We start from the raw sequence: 20,787 nt of genomic DNA, 5'->3' as shown, positions 1-20,787 counted from the left end.
TTATTATTTTTTATGTGAAATCCAATCCTTTAAGGATTCTTTTGGTGATGATCACTTTTCTATTTAGCCTTTACTATACCATAGCTTTCCACACAGTCAGAAATAACAAAAAGGAAAACAATTTGTCTAAATGGTTTAGCTAGCAACTATAAGAAGCAAGGTTGTAGGATAGAATATGGATAAAATGTCCTTTTTTTTTTCAAGAAATATGATACTTCATATTCATGATAGCTTTTCCTATCCTCTTTCATGATATCTACTAGACTTTCGCTCTTTTTCCATATTCCCTCCCTAAATGGCACATAATTCATTCAGATAGAAATAAATCTCTTTCAGAAAACAACAAAGTAGCATTATGCTTTTTTATAGTTATATTTATTTCTTTGTTAAACATTTAACAGTTGCATTTTAATCAGGTTCAGTCCACTCAGGATTTTTGTGGGTGTTTGCTTTAATTTTAACATCTCTGCTTTAGGATATCCCACTTCTATCATTGTTTTCTTTTATTATAACAGTCGTGGAATAGCTTGACATATCCTGTGCATGCCGAGTATAAGTATTTGGCCCCTAGTCTTTGATATATATATATATATATATATATATATATATATATATATATATATATATATATATTAGGAAAAATAATTAGACTGTGCTTTTCTACCTAAGAAAACTTTTTTATCTGAGAAATAGCCAGACTATTTCTAAACCTATAGAGATCAATCTGCTTTCAACAAGCACTGTCCCTATCCTGCTTTCTCTATTCTTGAAAGTTTTAATATTCTAGCTATCATGTCATTGAGTATCTGATTTAGGCAATGACTAAGAAAGCTGGATAAAAGAAAGAAAAATATCTTTATTTAATATATCGTGGAATCCATGGGAAAGATTCAGAATGCTAAGAAGTAGAGAGGGTGGTATCAATTTGTAGTAGGATAAATGGGTATAGTAAATGCTACGTAAATGACAGTTTTAGATTAAAAATGACCTAGAAACAATTTTTATAAGTAAAAAGGAAAGGGGAATTTAACTAGAACAAAAGCAAGGAATAGAAAAAAAATTGGACAAGGTGGTTATGTGATATGAAAATCTAAACTGCATTTGAAAGGCAAATTTTTTTTTCTTTTCTTAGTTTCTATACAGAATGTACTTTGGGCCATGATACTTCTGAAAATATGAAAGGTGATTTGTTCTCTGAATTGGAGATGCATGATTTTATGCCCTTGAAAAACACTAATGAAAATAAAATTATGATTAAAAACATGCTTCTGAATTACCCACCATATCCTGCATGATTTTAACTAAGTAATTGGCATTTGCAAAAAAAAAGGAAGAAAGAAAGAAAAAGAAAACAGAATATTTTGTTTTAGTATAGAAATATTTGAGATAATTTGCTATAGCTTCTTGCTATTTCAACTAATTGCCATTTTCAAAAGAATAAGGTTTTAATTGGTGGTGGATCTAGATAACCTTTTGCATACAATTTGCATATGTGTTTTGTCTAACAGTAAAGCATGACATCTCTTAATGTCATTTACCACAGTAGCCAAATCTTAATATTGCCTGTCACTTGTTGTATATCTCAGTTCTGTACATACACAATAATGCTTATTTATGTGGTGAACATTTTATTAAATGTCAACATCTTCATCGGTAATTAAGAGTTTCATTATCTGGGAGTTTCTGATACAGTTAAATCACATATACAATCTCTGTCTCTCTCCCTTTTAGGAAGGTTTGTCATCTGTGCCAATAAATGGAAATATTTATTTGGTTTTTGTTGTGACACTTCATAGGGGGAAAGAGATGTTCTGAAAGGGATGAATTTAGTTATTTTTCTAAACAAACTTTTTACTTGCTAAAGGTATTGGTGTTCTTGTTTCTCACTCTTTTGGAAGAAGTCATATTCCAGTTGCCCTTCCTCATTTTATTTGTACAATTCATGGTGTTAAATGAGGCCTCAAAACCACACTTTGATTATATTGTGACCATCAAAAATAAACCTGCTTCTGACAAGACAAATACAGTTTGATTCATCATGAGGGGATCTATATTTGAGACTCATCTCAGCCACTTTATTGTCAGAGTGAACATTAGTTCTGGGCATTTTTCTGTTCTACATCACAAACTTTCAGAAGCAAAATCACTGAACATCTACATGTTAGGATTGCATCAGACAGGATGTGTATGCTATACATGATATAATTTTTGTAGAAAATTGTTGTAGGCATACAAAAAAATAGCGACAGTTTCCCCCAAATCAACCACATTGCATCATTCTCAAATTATTATATGTTGATCTCCATTGTCAGATTTTTCTTCGCAAAGATGTACACTATAGTATGGAGGTGTTAGTATTAAAAGAAAAATGAATTTAAAAAGCATTTATTAGACACTTACCCACATGAAAGAAATGTGCTAAGTTCTGGGCTACAAACTGAAGCCTGATCTTAAGGAGTCTTCATTCTAAATGAAGCAATACAGAGGAAAGGGTTCATTTACAAAGCAGATGGGAAAGATTCTTTAATGTCATTTTCAATGTCATTTCCATTGATAACATCCTATCAGTTTGACGATTACCCATTTGACTTTTGTGCCAAGACTTCAGTGATATGAACTGTCTTTTCTGGGTCTTCTCTTTGGTAGCTGTTGGAGAACTTGCAGGAACAGTGGCCATTACATTGCTTCATTTTTCTCTCTTCCTGCCTCAGGGTTGTGATGATTAACTCTGGTGCAAGAGAAGAAGGGAGGGGGAAGGAGAATTATCAATGACTGAAAGAAGTTTCCAGAATAAGGGAATGTTCCAATTGAAAAGTGATGGACTGGATGGTCCCATTTATGATTTGGGGGGGAAGGGAAACCACACAAGCTAAAAAAAACCCCATAAACCTAAAAAAAATATTTAATGGGGGATGGAAGGATTTTCTTTTCTTTGGTTTTTTCATTGTTGTTTTAAGCCTGATGGCATTATTCCATAGGTTAACTATCTCCAGTAATGCTCTTTATCAGTCATTTAGCATGACTCATGGAAATATTATGTATGCCATGAGACCAATTATTAGAGTAACTTTTTGGATATTCTGCAAAGCCATTTTTCTCAGTGAAAATCAAGTAACTACATTGAACAGACTTTTAAACTTTTAAATCTGGTGACTACAAATCTTGTTCAATACTCCAGGAAACCCTACAGCAATCAAACAACTCTCTTGATTGCCTCTAGCTCCACATGTTAGTTTCCTAATGTGATCAGCATGGTGCCAGTTGCTATACATAAAAATGCATTTTCTTTTTTCCTGGGAAATTAGCTGACAAATTAATAAGGGTAGACATGCCTGCTTTTGTGTGTTTAAACCTGAGTGTTTTTTCTTCCTTTAGGGCAAATCTTAAAAGCTCTAGATAAGAAGAAATTGACAAATAAGACACTTGTTTACTTTACCTCTGATCAAGGAGCTCACATTGAGGAAGTGACTGACAAGGGAGACATCCATGGTGGAAGTAATGGAATTTATAAAGGTGAGAACCCTGTTTTTGAAATGACCCTTCATTGTCTGCACTTCTACTTACCTTGTAGTGAACTTGAAGTTAACTTGAATCCCTCTTGTCTATTGCTTTGCTTATTCTGAATACATTTCATTCCCTCATAAGAGTCCTGTAAGTCACTTGTTATAGTGACAACTTCAGGGACCAGTAATGGGAGAGTACAAAGAACTCTGCAGAAGGAGTCAGGAGACTTCAGTTTCCAATATACTATTTAATGTAAATCTTCCAGATTTCTTTTCTTTTTATTGTAAACTGAGAGCTTAAAAGAGAAGTCAAACTTCATAGGTCAGAAGGAACTCTCAAAACTCTTGACTGTGGACTTGAACCAGAATATAATGTAATTGGAAAATGTTTGACAAAAACATGTATGATGTTAATTTATGATTTTCTAAGTCTGTATGTGGTCTGTAGGTATTCATTTCTATTAGAGTTTGGTACCTTTGAGCTAAATGATTTTTGAGACTCTTCCTTATGTTAACATTCTGTGATTATACTGTAGCTTTTTAAAAAATCACTCAAAGCATCAGTCTTATCAAAAATTACTCTGGAGATAGGATTTTTCTTCCACAATTTAGCAAGTAGAGGCACTTTGATGTATTTAGGTTAAAAAAAAACTCTGACTTACGATTTTATCCTTAAGACAACATGCTTTATTGAGTAACTTCTATAAAATTCACCAAGAATAAAGAGTATACCCTTGACCAAATCCTATAAACAGTGTTATTAATATTGTCAATCCTATACCATATTCCTGTCATTCCAAACCCCATAGCCCATGATACCTTAAAATTAGAAATAGATTGACACTTGTCATGTAGTCTGTCAAGTAGTTTTATTTGGGTTGTTTTTTAGAAGGAAGGTAAAGAAATTCAAAGTAGCAATATTCTCCTGTGTCTGACAGTCTTGATAGCCGGGCTTAATGAAAATTTATCTAGTCTATATTGTGTAGCACAGCTAATTCTGACTATATTTTATTATTTTTTTACTGAAATCTTTTGTTTTTATTTATAGTTGTTCCTTAATGTAATGGGGCAGAGCAGAGCAGGTGATGTACCCTCCCCCAGGAGTACCCAGAGGGTACAAAAAAAGAATGAAAAGAAAAAATAGTTATGTAAAAGTGACCCATACAGTAAAACCATGCAGGCAACAATTTATTGTAGTCCTCTTCTTCTTCAGATAAGTATTTCATCATCTGTTCTTTAGGAAAAAAAATTGGTCATTATAGTTAATCTCAATTCAGGTAGCACTTAGTTATATTTTCTTTTTACAATATTGCAGTTATTGTGTCTATTCATTATAATTGCAATTTTTTTTCCACTGACCTCTGCAGAGACCCAAACTTGTATAACTTGATTTTCCTAGGAGGACTTGTGAATGACTGTTAATTTGTTTGGATATAGGTAGGTGGTATTTTGTGTTGATACCTTCTTATTTTGCAACCAAGTAATTCAGTTAGGGTAAACAAGGTAATAAGTACTTGCATAGGTTGTCAATGTTTGTATATTTTTTCTAGATTAGAGCTATTAAATATAAATGAAATTGGAGCCATTAATGTCTATATTCTTGTGATCAAATATTGATTCACTTTTAAAATGTAATGCTATCCATGCTTTGTTGCATTTTAAAAATTGTTTAATATTTCCCTATTACATGTGCATCTAGATGGTGGTAAACAGAGTTCTAGGTCTGGAATCAGGAAAACCCAAGTTCAAATCTAGACTTAGACACTTACTAGCTCTATGACCCTTGGACAAATCACTTAGCATCTCTTTGCCTTAGTTTCCTTATCTGTGAAATAAAGGTAATAAATAGCATCTACTTTCCAGGGTTGTTGGGAGGATTAAATGAAATAATAAATGAAATAATTAAATTGTAGTACTTAGCATAGTAATTGGTATATAAGAAGTATTAGATAAATATTAGATGTTATTATGGTTTAGATTGCATTCAGGAATGTTGCAGGAGTAAAGTGTACCATGTTTGAAATATAGTTTCAAAATAAACCATATGTTTTAACAGCATGGTTAGAAGTAATGTCCCAGGCCTATTCATTCTTATAAAGTTCTTGTCCCAAATCTTTGTGAATATAACTTTGATGTTCCAGATAGTACCTTACAGACATTCTCACGCTACTTTTTATACTTTATTCCTCACATGAGTCATAAACCATACCAATGGATACTACAAGTATACTTACCTAGATATATTTTAAATGTCTTTGAGTATTCATATTCCAGTGCTATGTATATTATTAATAAATAGCACTATTAATATCACTAGCACTACTTTATAGCCTTAAAGTTGTCCTTTTGTCAGGTTTTGTTCAAATCAATATGTCCATCAAATAAATTAATTAGAAAAATTCTCATGCTTCTTTTCTAACTATAAGAAATGACATCTAAATTTCAGTGCTCTGAATATTTTCTTAGAGCTGTTGTTTATGAGAACTCAAAGAGGAACCAAGTCACTTAATCCCCTTATCAGAAAAGCATTCCTTTACTGAAAAACAATTATTTATTCTGTTTTAAATCAAAAGCTCTTAAAAGATCCTCATAACTTGAACTCATTTTCTCACCTTGTTCCATAGCCAAATCAATTCCACTAATTCAGTACAAGAGTCATTTTAATGGAGTGTCTGGGTTGAAAGAGCTCAACTTTGGGGAAAAAATGGGCACAACTCTTCTTATTCATATTGTAAAAGCCTTACATTCCAGGTGCTGACTTTCATTTAGTATATGAAGCAGAGACTTTGGGGTAATGAAGGAGTGGGGAGGAGATGGCATTTAAGAAGTTAAGTCATTGGGTAAACCAATGATCATAAAATTAAAAGCTGTATTTCTACCTTAATTTTTATAAACAACCTGTGCTTTCACTACCATTATCTTGTTTTTGTGTAGGAAGGTGGAACTTTCTTTTTTGTCCCATGTCTTTTCTCCAAAAGGAGATTTCAGAATGAAAATAGATGCTATAAAGACAATGATAATGACATGAGAGGTAGTGTGCCATTGTAGATAGAGTTCTAGACTTTGAATCTGGAAGACCTTGATTCAAATTCCTCTTCTGAGGAATTCCATTCAAATTCATTGCTACTATTATTAATTTTTTATTTCCCTCTATCAAATATTTATGTTTTGATTCTCTCTGGCTGAGTGTTTCTAAAATTCAGGCAACCTTCTAAGATTTATTTTCAAAATTACAAATCCTTTAATATTTCACAGAAAGTTGAATTCATTTAAATGGTGGATACCAAGATGATGTTAATAGTGTATGTAGCTCCCCTAACAATTCTGACAAATGAAAAGCAAGATTTTTTTTGTCATGATTCATGTTCCTTATCCTAGAATAGCATCAGGACTGGGAAGAGGTATGCAACAGGTGCTTATAAAGCATTTGGTATATTTATCATTTTGGATCTCATGTCAGGGCTGGTATATCCTGCTTCCAAGTAAGTCCTGAAGTGTTATCTTCAACTCAATATAACAAATACTTATCAAACACTATCTGCCATGAACCATGGTAGGTATGGTGATATGGAGAGAAAAAGAAAAAAAAAACAACCCTTCCCTCAATAGGCTTATATTGTAGTTAGGAAATACGTGCACAACTAAGTAAATACAAAGCAAGTTAATACTAAGTAACTTCAAGAGGGAGAGATAAAAAATAACACTTAATTATTAAAACATAGTGTTAGGGTGATATTTGGTCTGTGCCTTGAAATAAACTAAAAATTCAGGTGGAAGGAAAAAAGGGAATGCTTTCTAGGCTTTGAAGGCAGACTCTGAAAAGACACAAGGGCTGAAGATGAAACTGTGTATAGTATACACCTAACAGATTTGTTTAATAAATAGCAAATGACCAAAAGAAAATAATATGAAATACAATTCCTAAGGAAGAAATTTGGAGGACGGGAATAGAACTTACTATTTCTCTTCAGTGGGGAAGAAGTTCTAGAAGAAGGTTACATAAATGTGGAGTAGTAAAAGACTTCATTCTTATCTGAATCAGAGCAGAATTATGAGACATATTCACACACCCATACACATTCACACTCACACATACCCCTTCTCTCCCACATTCTTTGGTGTAGAAATATATTAAATTAAACTGGGAAACAGAAACCAAAGTAAAAATAAAGAATTTAAGAATGAGAGAGTGAGGGGAATATTTATAGGCAAATAAGAAAGTGAATCAATAAATGGAAAGAAATGAGTAGTCAGGTAATGCCGTGGTAGATACCAGGTGCATCTTGAGTTCAAATTTGGCCTCAGACACTGTGTGACCTCGAAAAAGTCGTTTAATGCTATTTGCCTCAGTTTACTCATCTACAAAATGAGCTGGAGAAGTAAATGGTAAACCACTCCAGAAAATGCCAGTTGGGATCATGAAGACTTGTAAATGATTAAAATGACTGAATAAAAAAATGGAAGAAAGAACAAGAACCCATGATCTAATCTGAGTGAGGGGAAGAGTGAAAGTGGCAATGGAGTAGAAGAAAATTGCTTCGGTCAAATATCACTGATGTTTAATATTCTTTTTTTTTCATCACATTCCTTTTTGTAGAAAGGGAAAAGATGAATCAGAGAATAAAAATATATGAATATTTGATAGAGGGAAATGGAAAATTAGTAATAATAGCAATGAATTTGAATGTTATAAATATAAACAAGTTGAAGATAGGATGGATTAGAAAGGAGAAAGCAACAGAATTTTTATAAAAAACAGATAAAATGAAATGCTTGAGTTTCAGATAAGCTACCTAAAATGGGAATAACAGTTATCTAAGGCAATTCAAAAGGAAAAACAGACATATTTAAAAACCAGAAATAAAGAAGTTACTTTGTTCATAAATAATGAAATGATATTAATACTTAATTTCCATGAATGAAATGATATAACATCCAATTATTTTTGAAAATTAGTTAAAAGGGAAAAACAGAAAGAAAAATTGTAATCATTGGGGAGTTCAATGTGTCCCTTTCTGACATAGATAACTTAACAAAAAAGATAAATAAGATAGAAATTAATATGGAGAATGCAGTAAATTTTTATTCTTATAGTCATAAAAACTTAGGCTTAAAGCCCTTGACAAACTGGTTATATGACTCTGGGTAAATTATGTACCTGCTAAATGTCCTAGACAACTCTCTACAGCTATGAATTGTAGAGAAGTTGCTAGTTTACATAGGCTAGAGTTTTAAATATCAATTGAAACTAAAGGGGGAAAATCAATTAAAAGTATCAACACAATAACTTTGGCAAAATAGACGCAATAATATTAAATAAACTGACATAAATCATCAGCCTCTTCCAAAAGAAAGAAGTAGAAAGATAAATTACATTCTAAGCTATAAACTTGAACTGATTCAAAGTATAAGAACAAGACTTCTTTTTCTAATAGCCATCATAAAATATTCTACATCACCAAAAATTAGAGAAATACAAACTAAAATAACTTTAAGATTCCACCTCATATGCATCAAAGTGGCAAAGAAGACAAAAAAGGGAAAATGACAGTTTTTCCTGGGTCAGTGGAAGAATAAGCAAGCTATTGCATTACTCATGGTTCTTTGAAAAAGTCTTCTGCAAAGCAGATTGCAAATATACTTCCTCCAAAGTTACTATGAACAATTTAGTATAACTCCTTATATCCTTTTACCAGCTATACAACTACTAGAGCTATATTTTGGAGAGCCCAAAGAAAGGACTAGTATGTACAGGAATATTCATCATAGCCATTTTTATTATGAAAAAAGAAATAACATCTATCAGTTAATGGCTGAACAAAACATGATATATAAATGTAATGTAGTATTTTTACTCTGTAAGAAATGATGAAAGGGCCTGATTCATAGAAATATGAGATAACTTATATGAACTGATACAGAGTAGAATGAGCAGAATCAAGAGAACAATTTACATAATGATTGCAATATTTTAAAGGAAAACCACTTCTAAAAACTTCAGAATTCTGATCAAAGTGGTATCCAAGCAGGGCTCAAAAGTACTGATAATGACAATGATTCCAACCCCTTTTCAGAGAAGTGATGGGCTCATTGGGCAGAATGGGGCATACTTTTTTTTCATATAGCCAGTATGTGGATTTGTTTTACTTGTCTATTCTTATTTGTTATTAATGACAAATCTAGTGAGAGTGATGCCAAAAAAGAATAAAAGAGCAGTGACATATTTTTTAAATATAGAAAAGAATGTTATATAATGTGTGTCATACTGTTTGGTTAGGGCTTATTTTGTATTTGCTTTAGGGAATGTTTAAGTGTCACCATATTGCTGATATCATTAAGAGACTAATAATTTTATTTGACCTTATTAAGTGGCAATAAGGAGCCATTGAAAGGTTTTGAGCAGAAAAGGGAGAGGATAGAATATCTGCATAAGGAAAATTACTTTTGCACCACTTGTAAAGGATGATTTTGGGAGGAGAGAAGAAAATTTAATTAGGAAACTATTTTAATTATCGAGGTAAGTGATAATGAGGGTATATACCCCAGTAGTGACAATAGAAAGAAAGAACAGGGGAGATTCTTTATTCAAAGAATCTTTTTAAATGGAAAAATTATTTCATGGAAATAAATGGGAATAGAATGGTAAACTAGAGAATTTTTACAGTTGCAGTGAGTAGTATTTTTAATTCTAAATAAGAAGTACTGCCTGCATATGTAGGGATATCTTTATAACACTTGCTTTGCTTCCATATAGAGGACTTTTTTTCTGACAAGAACAAAGCAAAATAAAACTGTTCTCCATCACAGATTTTGAGAGAAAGTAGTTGACCATGAAGGATCTGCATCTCTTATGAACTTCTCCTTGTGACCAGTGTTGCCCCTTTGCACTAATATTGCTCTCAAAGGGCAAGGTAATTTTATTGAAAAAGAAAGCAGTAAAGCTTTCTTGTTGTAGTTTACTGGCGCATAGTTAGATTTAAGGGCTATCAGAAATTAGCAGGTTTCTTACTCTTTTTCATAGGTGGTTGTAGAAGCTACCAACTTCTTGGACATTTCTCTTATCACCAGGTATTCCTTTAATTTTTTTAAACCACCAGAGATCTCTTTTAGTTACAAGGGAAAAAAATCTACATATGTTGTTCTCACTTTTAGATTTAAATTAATATGGTGAAAATTATGATTACTCAGTTAAAAACATTTTCCTATCTATTCTTAGTTTTATATTGTTTTTAAAAATCTCCTTGAAAGCATTAAGAACGATTTTCACTAAAAAAGAAATAGATTGTTAAAAAGATCTGAGTGGCATTTACCCAAACTCTGAATTATTTAATTATTTAATATAAAGGTAAAATATTTTATTAATTCACTCCAAACAGTTGATTCAGTCTTTTAAGTGTTTTATATTTTTTATTAATACCTAGAACACTTAGCAGTTTGATATGTATTTTGCATGACTGTTCTCTCAACAATTCTAAAAATTATAATTAATTTTAAGGAGCATTCTTTTTCCCCCTTTATTTTGAGTTTATATTTGCTTATTATTTCAGATATTACTCTGATAATTTTCTCTTCTTCAATGAGTTAATTCCATATTTTTCCTAGAACAATCAAATCATTTAATAATTTCAAAAGGAATATGAAATACTGTATTTTAGGCAGCTACTCAAAGTGTGATGAACATAAAGAACAAACACTTTAAAGTGGTTTGTGCCAAGTCTAGGCTAGAAATCCAAAGGATGAAAAGCAAGAAATTGATTTATAGAATATCCTGAAAAATATCAAATGCAAGAATTATTAACATATGCTTCTGCCATTAAAATTGACTTGACTTACTGTGTGGTAACATTTATAAAGTTTAAAAATAGCAGGCCATTTTGAAAACAGATGTTCATACCAAGTCCCCTGCAGAAGGACATAGCAAGACATATTTGAATCTGTTTGCCTTGAAAGAATTATTTCTCAGTTATACTTCTTGCATGGTCTCAAATAATGTAAAGTTTTATAATAAGCAACAATATATAAACTAATTTAAAACTGAATTTTAATTTGACATTGTACTATTCCTGCTAAAAACATTAATGTCTCTCTAGTACTTATAGAATAAATTTCAATTTAGTAAGCTTGATTCTTCAAGGTTCTTTATGAACTAGTGTCATCTTAACTTTCCAGCTTTATCTACTACCAGCTTCCTAAAAGAAGTCTTTGTTTCAGAGTAACAGTTTTAATTATTGTCTCCTAAACCTGTGTTTTAATTTTCCATTTTCATGTCTCTTTGTCTTATCCACTTGGAACATATCACTCTTTCCTTTGTCTACTCAAACCCTTCAATATATCCTTTCCTGATCATTACAGCTACAAGCAAACATTATCTAATTCTTTACTTTAATAGCAAATAATTTCTATACAACTCAGACAGATATAGTGACTGGTATTATAAGTATTTTGTGTTTATCATATCTTCCTTAGGAGAGTGTAAGCTCTCAGAGGCCACATTTTTGTAAGTTTCCCCACCCACTGCTAACCCCTACATAGAGCATTCCTGCTTACAATTAGTGTCCATAAATATTCTTTGAATAAACTAGTGAATGTTTACCATTCAGCCTGCTGAATTTTCTCTCTATTTCATCAGTTGCTGGTTGATACATATACTTTTTCTTTAAAGTAACAGTTATTGGCATATTTAAATCCAAGTGGAAAAATGTGAGACTAATTTGAAAAAAAAAAGACTACTGACATCTGACAAATATCATGCCATAAACACATACTCTTGAATGTGTGATTGTACTTATGAAAACATAGTTTTTTCCTGTAGAAATGTGAACATTAATGTGTGAATCTACTACAGTTTAGAAAAAAAATACTGATGTATTTAGTTTTATATAAATAGGCCATTATATTTATCAATGTACCTTTTTTACCCTTCTAAGTACAAACTGTGAATTATGAAAGGAAAGCCTTACATAGCTCAAATTTCCCATGTGTTGAAGGTTGAGTAAGTTCAACTGTGTTGGATATTAAAGCATCATGTTTCCAGGATAAATATTACTAGTTCTTTCAGGTTGTTCTCATATGGCAAGACTTTTAGTCTCTGTACTTTTCTAATTACTTCCTTTGAGATGTGAAATTTATTTAATCAGTGTTCTTCTTAAAATATTATACTTAGAATTGGACTAGTTTTAGAACTGGAAGATGTCTTAGAGGTTATCCAACATCTTCATTTTATAGATGAGGAAACTGAGGCCTAAAGAGTTGAAATGGTTTGCTTAAATCATACAGATAGAGAGTACTAGAGATGAGATTTGAACTTAGATTTTCTGACTCAAACTAATACACTTTTCATTATAATTTGCTGGACATATACTCAAACCTGGAATCCTGAAAAGTCATTTTCATGAGTTCAAATCTGGACTCAGATACTTAATAGCTAGATGAATCTGGGCAAATCACTTATTGCTGTTGCCTCAGTTTACTTATCTGTAAAATGAGTTAGAGAAGGAAGTGGGAAACCACTACAGTATCTTTGCCAAGAAAAGCCCAAATGGGAACACAAAGAATCCAACACTACTGAAATAACTTAACAAATATACTGAAACCCAAATTTTGCAGCTGAAGTCATGCTTTTAAACTCTATCATACTGTTCATTGTGTTCTAGTTGATACCTTTGCCTTTTAACATCATGTAGCTGACCTCTAATGTATTCAGAATAATGAGAAAGTTAGATCTTTTAATCAATATGTGAAAGTTCCACTAAAGTCCTGCCTTATGTAGTACTGGGTTATAGCAATGACCCATGCTTTCCAATTCCTGCTTCACATAGGGGCTTAAAAATGAACTGTATCTGTCATCTGACTAGTCACCAGGCTACTGTTGTTCAGCTGTTTTTCCATTGTATATGACTCTTCATAGCCCTATTTGGAATTTTCTTTCAGCAAAGACCAAAGGCCCATTTCCTTCTCTAACTCATTTTATATATGAGAAAACTGAGGCAAACTGGATTAAGTGACTTGCCCAAGGTCACACATAGTAAGTGTTTAAAGGCCAGATTTGAATTTAGGAAGACTAGTCTTCCTGTACCTGTCTTCCCTGGAATAATAGAGTAGTTAAATTTTTTTAAAGTTTAATTAATATAGATTGTAAATCACTTGAAGATGAATCTTTTATGGTTTTAGTATTTCATGAAAACACTAATTGAAACGTAGAAGGATTATAATCCCAGTCAGGAAAGAACATTCAGATTAGTGAAATCAAATATCTTTTGAAATACTGAAATAAAGAAGCAAAGGGAATTATGGAGCTGAGAGAGCTAAATATTTTCAATCTATCAGTGTTCTGGTCTATCTGCAAATTTTATATGTCTTTTCTTTCCTTAACCATATGGGACCAAGAAAATGTGTCAAACACAATGATGACAATGTTCCTTACATCACTGAGAGATCACTATGTAAATGTAACAGTTTTAATTTAAAATTGCTAAGGCAAAAACTGGAAAAAAATCTGGTGTAGTACAAAGTTAACCAGACTGAAACTCCTGTGCTGAAAATCCTCCTAGGGCTCTGCTCCTGATAGCTTGTATGGACTCTGGCAAGTGATCTAAATTTTTCATTTCCATTTCTCAGATATATAAGAGTAATATACTTGTCAGCTAATAACCTAAAGGTACTATTCTTTTCAAGGCAATGGGGTTAAGCAGCTTGCCCAAGGTCACACAACTACGTAATTATTAAGTGTTTGAGGCAGGATTTGAACTCAGATACTCCTGACTCCAGGACTGGTGCTCTATCCACTGTCCCACCTAGCCTCCCCCAAAGGTACTATTTAGAAGTATTTGATGAAGGAAGAAAAACATTCTTAGTTTTTCAAAGAAGTTTGTATAAACACAAAATATTACAAACTTTTGAAGTTTTTTCCCCTCTTTTTCTTGTTTTTCTTGTTCTTTTTGTTGTTCTCTCTTTTTTCTTCTTTATTTGGGATGGGGGCCTGAAAACTTGTGCATTTAATAAAGATCTGTTTTTAAGATCTTGTGAATGAAAAGAATCCAATATAAAACAAAAAGTTTTTAATCAAACCAAACAGACAAGAAATCGAGAAGTCTTTTAGGCTACCTTTAATTTTTGTCTTCAGATATTAATTCTTATATGTCAAAGAGGTTCAATGTTCTCAGTTTCTCTACCATAAACTGTGGTGGATTTTATCCTTAGAATCCTTAGAACCAATTTATAAATGTTTATAATACATAGTTAAGGTAGTAACCTTTATTTTACAAAATCTTATAACCTAGATTTTTCATGATATTAGATTCTTTTACTTCCTATTCACAGTTGCTTCTCCTGCCCCATCATTTTAATACATGTTGTTGTTTAGTCATTCAGACATGTTCAACTCTTCATGGTCCCATTAGACCATATGATCTTGGCAAAGATGCTGGAGTGGTTTGCCATTTTCTTTTTTCAGTTGATTAAAGCAGAGGTTAACTAATTTGCTTAGGTTGCTCAGATAGTAAATGTTTTAAATCATATTAGAACTCAGTTCTTATTGACCCTAAGTCAACTCTCTATCCACTGAGCCACCTTGCTGCCTCCTTTAATATAGGGATATTATATCTCTCTGGTTGTCCAGATAGTTTAAAAGATGACCAAAATAGTGTTCTATCCTATACTTTGGGGGATATATTAAAACACATTGAGGGGAAGAGATTTGGTCTTTTTATTAGTGCATAGTTATTATTTTAAAAAACATTTTTCTCCATCGTCCCCTCTCTTTACTCCCAGTAGAATTTTCTTCATTCATCTCCTCTTGTATCCAAATTTTCTGGTTCTGTCTATTTATGTCAAGTCTTCCCTGTCAGTTTCATTCTACATCAGCTTCTCTGGTTGTTGAGCTCTCTTATACTCTTATACTTGTATTACACTTGTATGAATAGTCAGCTAATTATGTATTGTAATTAGTTGTCATATTGTCCTCTAATTATTTTTGAATTTGTCTCATATCTCTAATATACTGTTGAATAGAGAGCCTAGCCTGAAGACCTGAAATCCAGATTCAATTGCCTCTGACACATGCGAATGTATAAGACCATGTTTAAATAGCTTAACATCATAGTGTCTTAGGTAGTTCTCTATGATTATTAAATTGCAGGTTGCTGATCTCCACTGATAGAGGGAGGTTTCAAACCTGAAGTTTCTTACACTCATGATATCACAGGTACAGACAAAAAAAAATTACTGTCTTTTTGTTGTAAACCACAATAACAAAGAAAAAGAAAACAACTTAGGGCAAAAAGAGCAGGGAACATGCTACATATTTTCCTTCATAGTTGCTAATAGCATGGTACTCAAAACATTCTTATGAATCCACTAGACCTTTTCCCCCTAATTTTTCAACCCTATACATCCATCTCTTAAATCTACTTATACATAAAACACATGATTTGAATTTGGTCAGAATGTTTTTCAAGAGAATTTGATACAAGTCTCTCCTACTTTCCATCCTTCATCCATTTAGGTGGAAAAGCTAATAACTGGGAAGGAGGTATTCGGATTCCAGGACTTCTTCGCTGGCCAGGAGTGCTACAACCTGGAACGGTGATAGATGAACCTACTAGTAATATGGATCTGTTCCCGACCATTGTCAAACTCGCAGGAGCAACTTTGCCTAGTGACAGGTACTATATTTGCATGGTATGCAATTAGAAACTAAGATCTTACAGACTCAATTGTTCAAGTTCTACAATGACTTAGGCAAGATTTGCCATCTATGACTATGTAAATATTAAAAAGGCAACCCAATAATACATCTGAAAGAACCTCATTTTATCATCATGTCCTATGAGCTTCCAAGTGCAACCGGACTTTAAAGGTCTTTAGAAACATGGTTCTAATTTACTTTGCTTGGCCATGTGTATTTGTTTTAATGGAGGAGAAAATAAAAACAAATGCTTGTCGATGGAAAAATAAAATAAAATAAAAATTGGGAAAGGAAGGCATGTAATTTGACTCTACCTAGAAACCCTTTTCTTGATGCCTTAGTGCATGTAGCCAGATATTAGTCTAATTTTACAGTGGAGGAAAAAAAATCACTTTAACCATAAGCCTGCTGCATAAAGTCAATTCTTCCAATCTTGGACAACTATAACTTTTTAAAATCCAATTTACTAGGAAATATATAATGGATAAAGCAAAATTAAAAATTGAAATGGAGTGGAACAGAGGCAGGGGGAGGAAGAGAGAAAGTAGAAATAGGAGAAGACAGGAGAGAAGGATGGAGGGGAGGGAGAGAGGAGAGCAGAGAGAGAGAGACAGAGACAGAGACAAAGATGAAGAGAATAAGAATCATAGTAATTAGCAGTTCCTACCATGACCCTCTGACTTTCAGCACTTGGATCTTCCCAGCTATTTTCCTTCACTTGTCCTTTAGTGGGCAGCAGCCATAGAAGTTCCTGTTCTCAGACCTCTTTTTTTCCTCCAGCATCATTTTTTTTGTCCCATTCTCCAAGAACTCCCAGCAGTAGCAACAAGGGAGGCATCTGGCGCAACAGTTAAAACCCCATTTTACCAGCATGGCTTCATTTAGTGAATCCTAAACTAAATGTTTGTCTCTTAAATTTAAATACAACTTTATATGACACTGCCAACAATTTCTTCTTAAGTGTTATTACTATTCTGGGGAGTTTTATTTGAAGTACACTGATTAATTATTTTCATTAGTTTGGTTGTAGGTCAGGCTAATGTCATGTAAGTTACTACAAATCTTGTTAAATCCATCCTCCAGCTTTGCAAAGAGGAAAAGAGGGAAAAAAGCAATAAAAGAGCAATTCAACAGAAAATAAATTCAAAGATATTCTTTCTCCCCTCTCAAAACTGATCTTTTTCAAGTCCTGGTTCTCAATTCTTTTTTTTTCTCAAAAATAGGGAATACTTCCAATAACAGTTCTTTGCTCTTAACAGTTTCTTATTTTCACCTCCCATGTAATCTCACCAGGAATTAAAAATGAGGTACTTTAAGTGCCTTTCTTTCTTTTCTGACAATCTACTGTTCACTTATTGCTTCAAAGAGGTTTTGAACTGGAATTCTCTCAATCCTCTCATATTTTACCAACTGCATTTTCTTTTCATATGGCATAGGATCATCATTATCTTTACTATTCTAACTCTTAATTTGGGAAATTACTCTTTTAAATTAGTTAACCAAAATTTAAGCAATAACAATAAAAAAGTAAACCATTCCAAGAATATCAGGCTTCCAAAGCATTAAATTGTATATGAACTGACTGGTCTTATTGGAGCCATTGATAGAAGATCATGCCTAGAATCTATCTCTGAGCTCTAGACCCATAACTCCATCTCCTGAAAAGACTACTTCATTTAGATGTCCCATGAGCACTTCAGTTGCAACATGTCCAAAATATTTTAATATATGACTCCTCCACCCTACCCCTAACCTGCCCTTCATTCTAACATTTATTTTTGACATCACCATTCATCTTCAGGGTTTGAGACTTTCTTTGATTTTTTCTTCTCTTGTCTTATATCCAAGCAGTTACAAAATCAATTTCACCTCTATGATGTCCTTTTTACTCTTACTATTACTAGCCCAGTCGAGAGTCTCATTACTGCTCAACTCAGTTATTATAATAATCTTCCTATGCTCTTCTTGCTTCCAATTTTAACTCCTCTAAACCATCATTCATAACACTATCAGATTAATAATAAAAAATAATGGGAGCCCCTTGAGGACAGGGACTGTGCTTAGTATATAGTAAGTAGTTTATAAAGTTTGCTTACTTAACTATTTAACTAATAGCTCATATTTATTTAGTACTTTAAGTTTACAAAGTGATTTATATGCCTTGCCTCATTTGTCTCTTATAAAATTACTTTGAGACCATCAGTACTGATTTTATCCCCATTTTTAGAGATTAGGGAACTGAGACTTAGAGTCATTACATGACCTGCTCAGAGCCATACAACTATTTAAATGTCTGAATCAATATTCAACCCAGATCCACTTGACCCCAAGTTCAGCTCTGTATTCACTATGCAATCTACTATGTTAATCTTTCATGTACCTAGCTTCAATTATCATTTCTGAAAGGCTCAAATATCTTCATTGACTTTCTGTCACTCTCAAGTAAAGTTTAAATTCTTGTGTTTGGCATTCAAGACCCTTTACAATCTGGCACCACTCAATCTTATTTTATGTTATAACTTACTCATATCTTTTCCCACTTCTCCTTTTGTCTCTCTTTTTATCCCTTTTGTACCATAGAATTTTCACTTTTGTGTCTTTGTTCATATTATTTCCTGTGCCTGGAATTTATTTTCTTTTTTCTTCAGTTGATGAATCATTCCACACCCGTTACCAGTTAACCCAAGCAATATATCTCCTTATTTAAAACCTTCTCTAATCTCTCAATCAGATATCACCTTCCTCCACCTATTTCATTCACCATTACATTTTGATGTGTAACTGACACATTTTATCATGTAATATTGTGTGTCAATACTTATCTATGTTTCTTTCATCTCTGTTTAGATTAAGGTAATGCTCATTTCTTATCTAAACTAAAATTTTTCTGCAGAACTTGGCATAGTATTTTGCAAAATTAGACAATAAATGTTTCTTGAATGCAATTGAAATAATTATTTATAATAATAGGTTTTTTAAAAAGATTAACTTAATATCCAGATATTGAACTTAGAGAAAAGTGCTGGAGTGAAATTTCATTGCTAATTATGTTGTTCTTACAGATTTCTTCCCAGAGATATATAGAAATCTAGAAATTGCTTTTGATCAGACTCCCTTCCTGTAGAGAAAACTTTTTTTTTCCTTTTCAAACTAAAGACACTTTTTTTTGCAAGGCAATGGGGTTAAGTGGCTTGCACAAGGCCACACAGCTAGGTAATTATTAAGTGTCTGAGGTAGGATTTGAACTCAGGTACTCCTGACTCCAGGGCCCGTGCTCTATCCACTGCACCACCTAGCTGCCCCAAGAAACATTTTTTTTCTTCTAGAGAGTATTTTCTTGCCCAATCAAAGGTTTCCCATAGAGGTAGTTTCCTCTTAGGTAAAAAGAGTTGCTTGTATATACTTAGCATACCAGTGACAAATCTCACCATGGGATTTTTGCTTTTCAAATTTTTAACTTACTTTGAAAGAAGTTCCCTAATCTGAACCTCTGGTGTGCTTTCACACAAATTCTCTTTGTTAATGGCAATTTCATTTATATACTTAAGTGGTTCATTTTCATTTAATTGTATGTGTTTTATCAAAAAAATTTACTCCCCCATTACCTCAGTAAAGGCTCAAAAATTATTTTCTCCTCTACTTGGATACAAATGGATTCTGGATACAAGTTAGGAGCAACCTTTAGTGATACAAGACATGTTTGAGCATGAGAGTTATTAAAAAAGAATACAATTATTTTGGAAATCTTTTTGGCAGAGAGCTGGGGGGTGGGAAATCATCTAAGCATCCTGAAATATCATTTCTATTCTGACAATTTTATATTAGCTATTTCAAAACTGGCGAAAAAGCACACTTTGGAATATGTGCCTACTCTTACATGACAAAATAATGAATTTTTTCTGCTATTGTTATTTCTGCTGTTGTTCTGCTGTTGTTCTTTTTGTTGTTGTTGTTGAAACCTGACAGAAACAACCCATCATATGCAAAACCACAGAAATTGCAAAGTAGGTGCAAGGTATATAAATGCTCTGAACTTGGATAAGATTTATAAATATTGATCTGATTTTAAAACAGATGAGAAATGTAGACAATTTAAGATATTCTTAATAGCTAGTACTGTGACCCTTACTTCTGTCATTTATAAAATTAAAAATGCCATTCCACTTCCCATTTTATTTTCCCTTATTAAACTAGAATGAAGAAATTTACTTGTGTTCATGATACATATGACTACATGAACTGGAAGTTTACTTTATCTCTAGAGGCTCTATTTTCCAAAACTGAGAAACGGGCTTGGACCTTTAAGGCCTTTGTCAGTTCCAAAATCCTATAACTGTAAAGTTGTAAAAGTGGATAGAGTCTGGGCCTAGAGTCAGGAAGACTTACCTTTCTGACTTCAAATTCAGCCTCCAGACACTTATTACTTATGTGACCCTGTGGTAAATCACTATCCCTGTTTGTCTCAGTTTCCTCCTCTGTGAAATGGGCTGGAAAAAGAAATGGCAAACTATTCCAGTATTTTTTTTAACAAGAAAACCCTAAATGAAATCATGAAGAATTAAGCATGATGAATGATTGAATAACAACATGACTCAATGA

At 32.7% G+C, this 20,787-nt stretch overlaps 1 protein-coding gene across 5 annotated transcripts in view; it reads left to right on the top strand.

The window, feature by feature from the left end:
* The window catches only part of STS (steroid sulfatase), a 203,630-nt gene that overhangs the window by 139,564 nt on the left and 43,279 nt on the right, over positions 1-20,787 (top strand). For all 5 annotated transcript variants that reach the window (XM_074213609.1, XM_074213612.1, XM_074213608.1 and 2 more), the window contains 2 exons: positions 3,376-3,513; positions 16,006-16,165. In XM_074213609.1, coding sequence (XP_074069710.1) covers positions 3,376-3,513; positions 16,006-16,165 — 298 coding nt within the window. The remainder of the gene's footprint in view (positions 1-3,375; positions 3,514-16,005; positions 16,166-20,787) is intronic.

This window comes from Macrotis lagotis, chromosome 1 (assembly GCF_037893015.1).
Source record: "Macrotis lagotis isolate mMagLag1 chromosome 1, bilby.v1.9.chrom.fasta, whole genome shotgun sequence".
NCBI classification, from domain to species: domain Eukaryota; kingdom Metazoa; phylum Chordata; class Mammalia; order Peramelemorphia; family Peramelidae; genus Macrotis; species Macrotis lagotis.
Note: the sequence above shows the minus strand (reverse complement) of the source record. Positions and strands in the feature narration are given on the sequence as shown.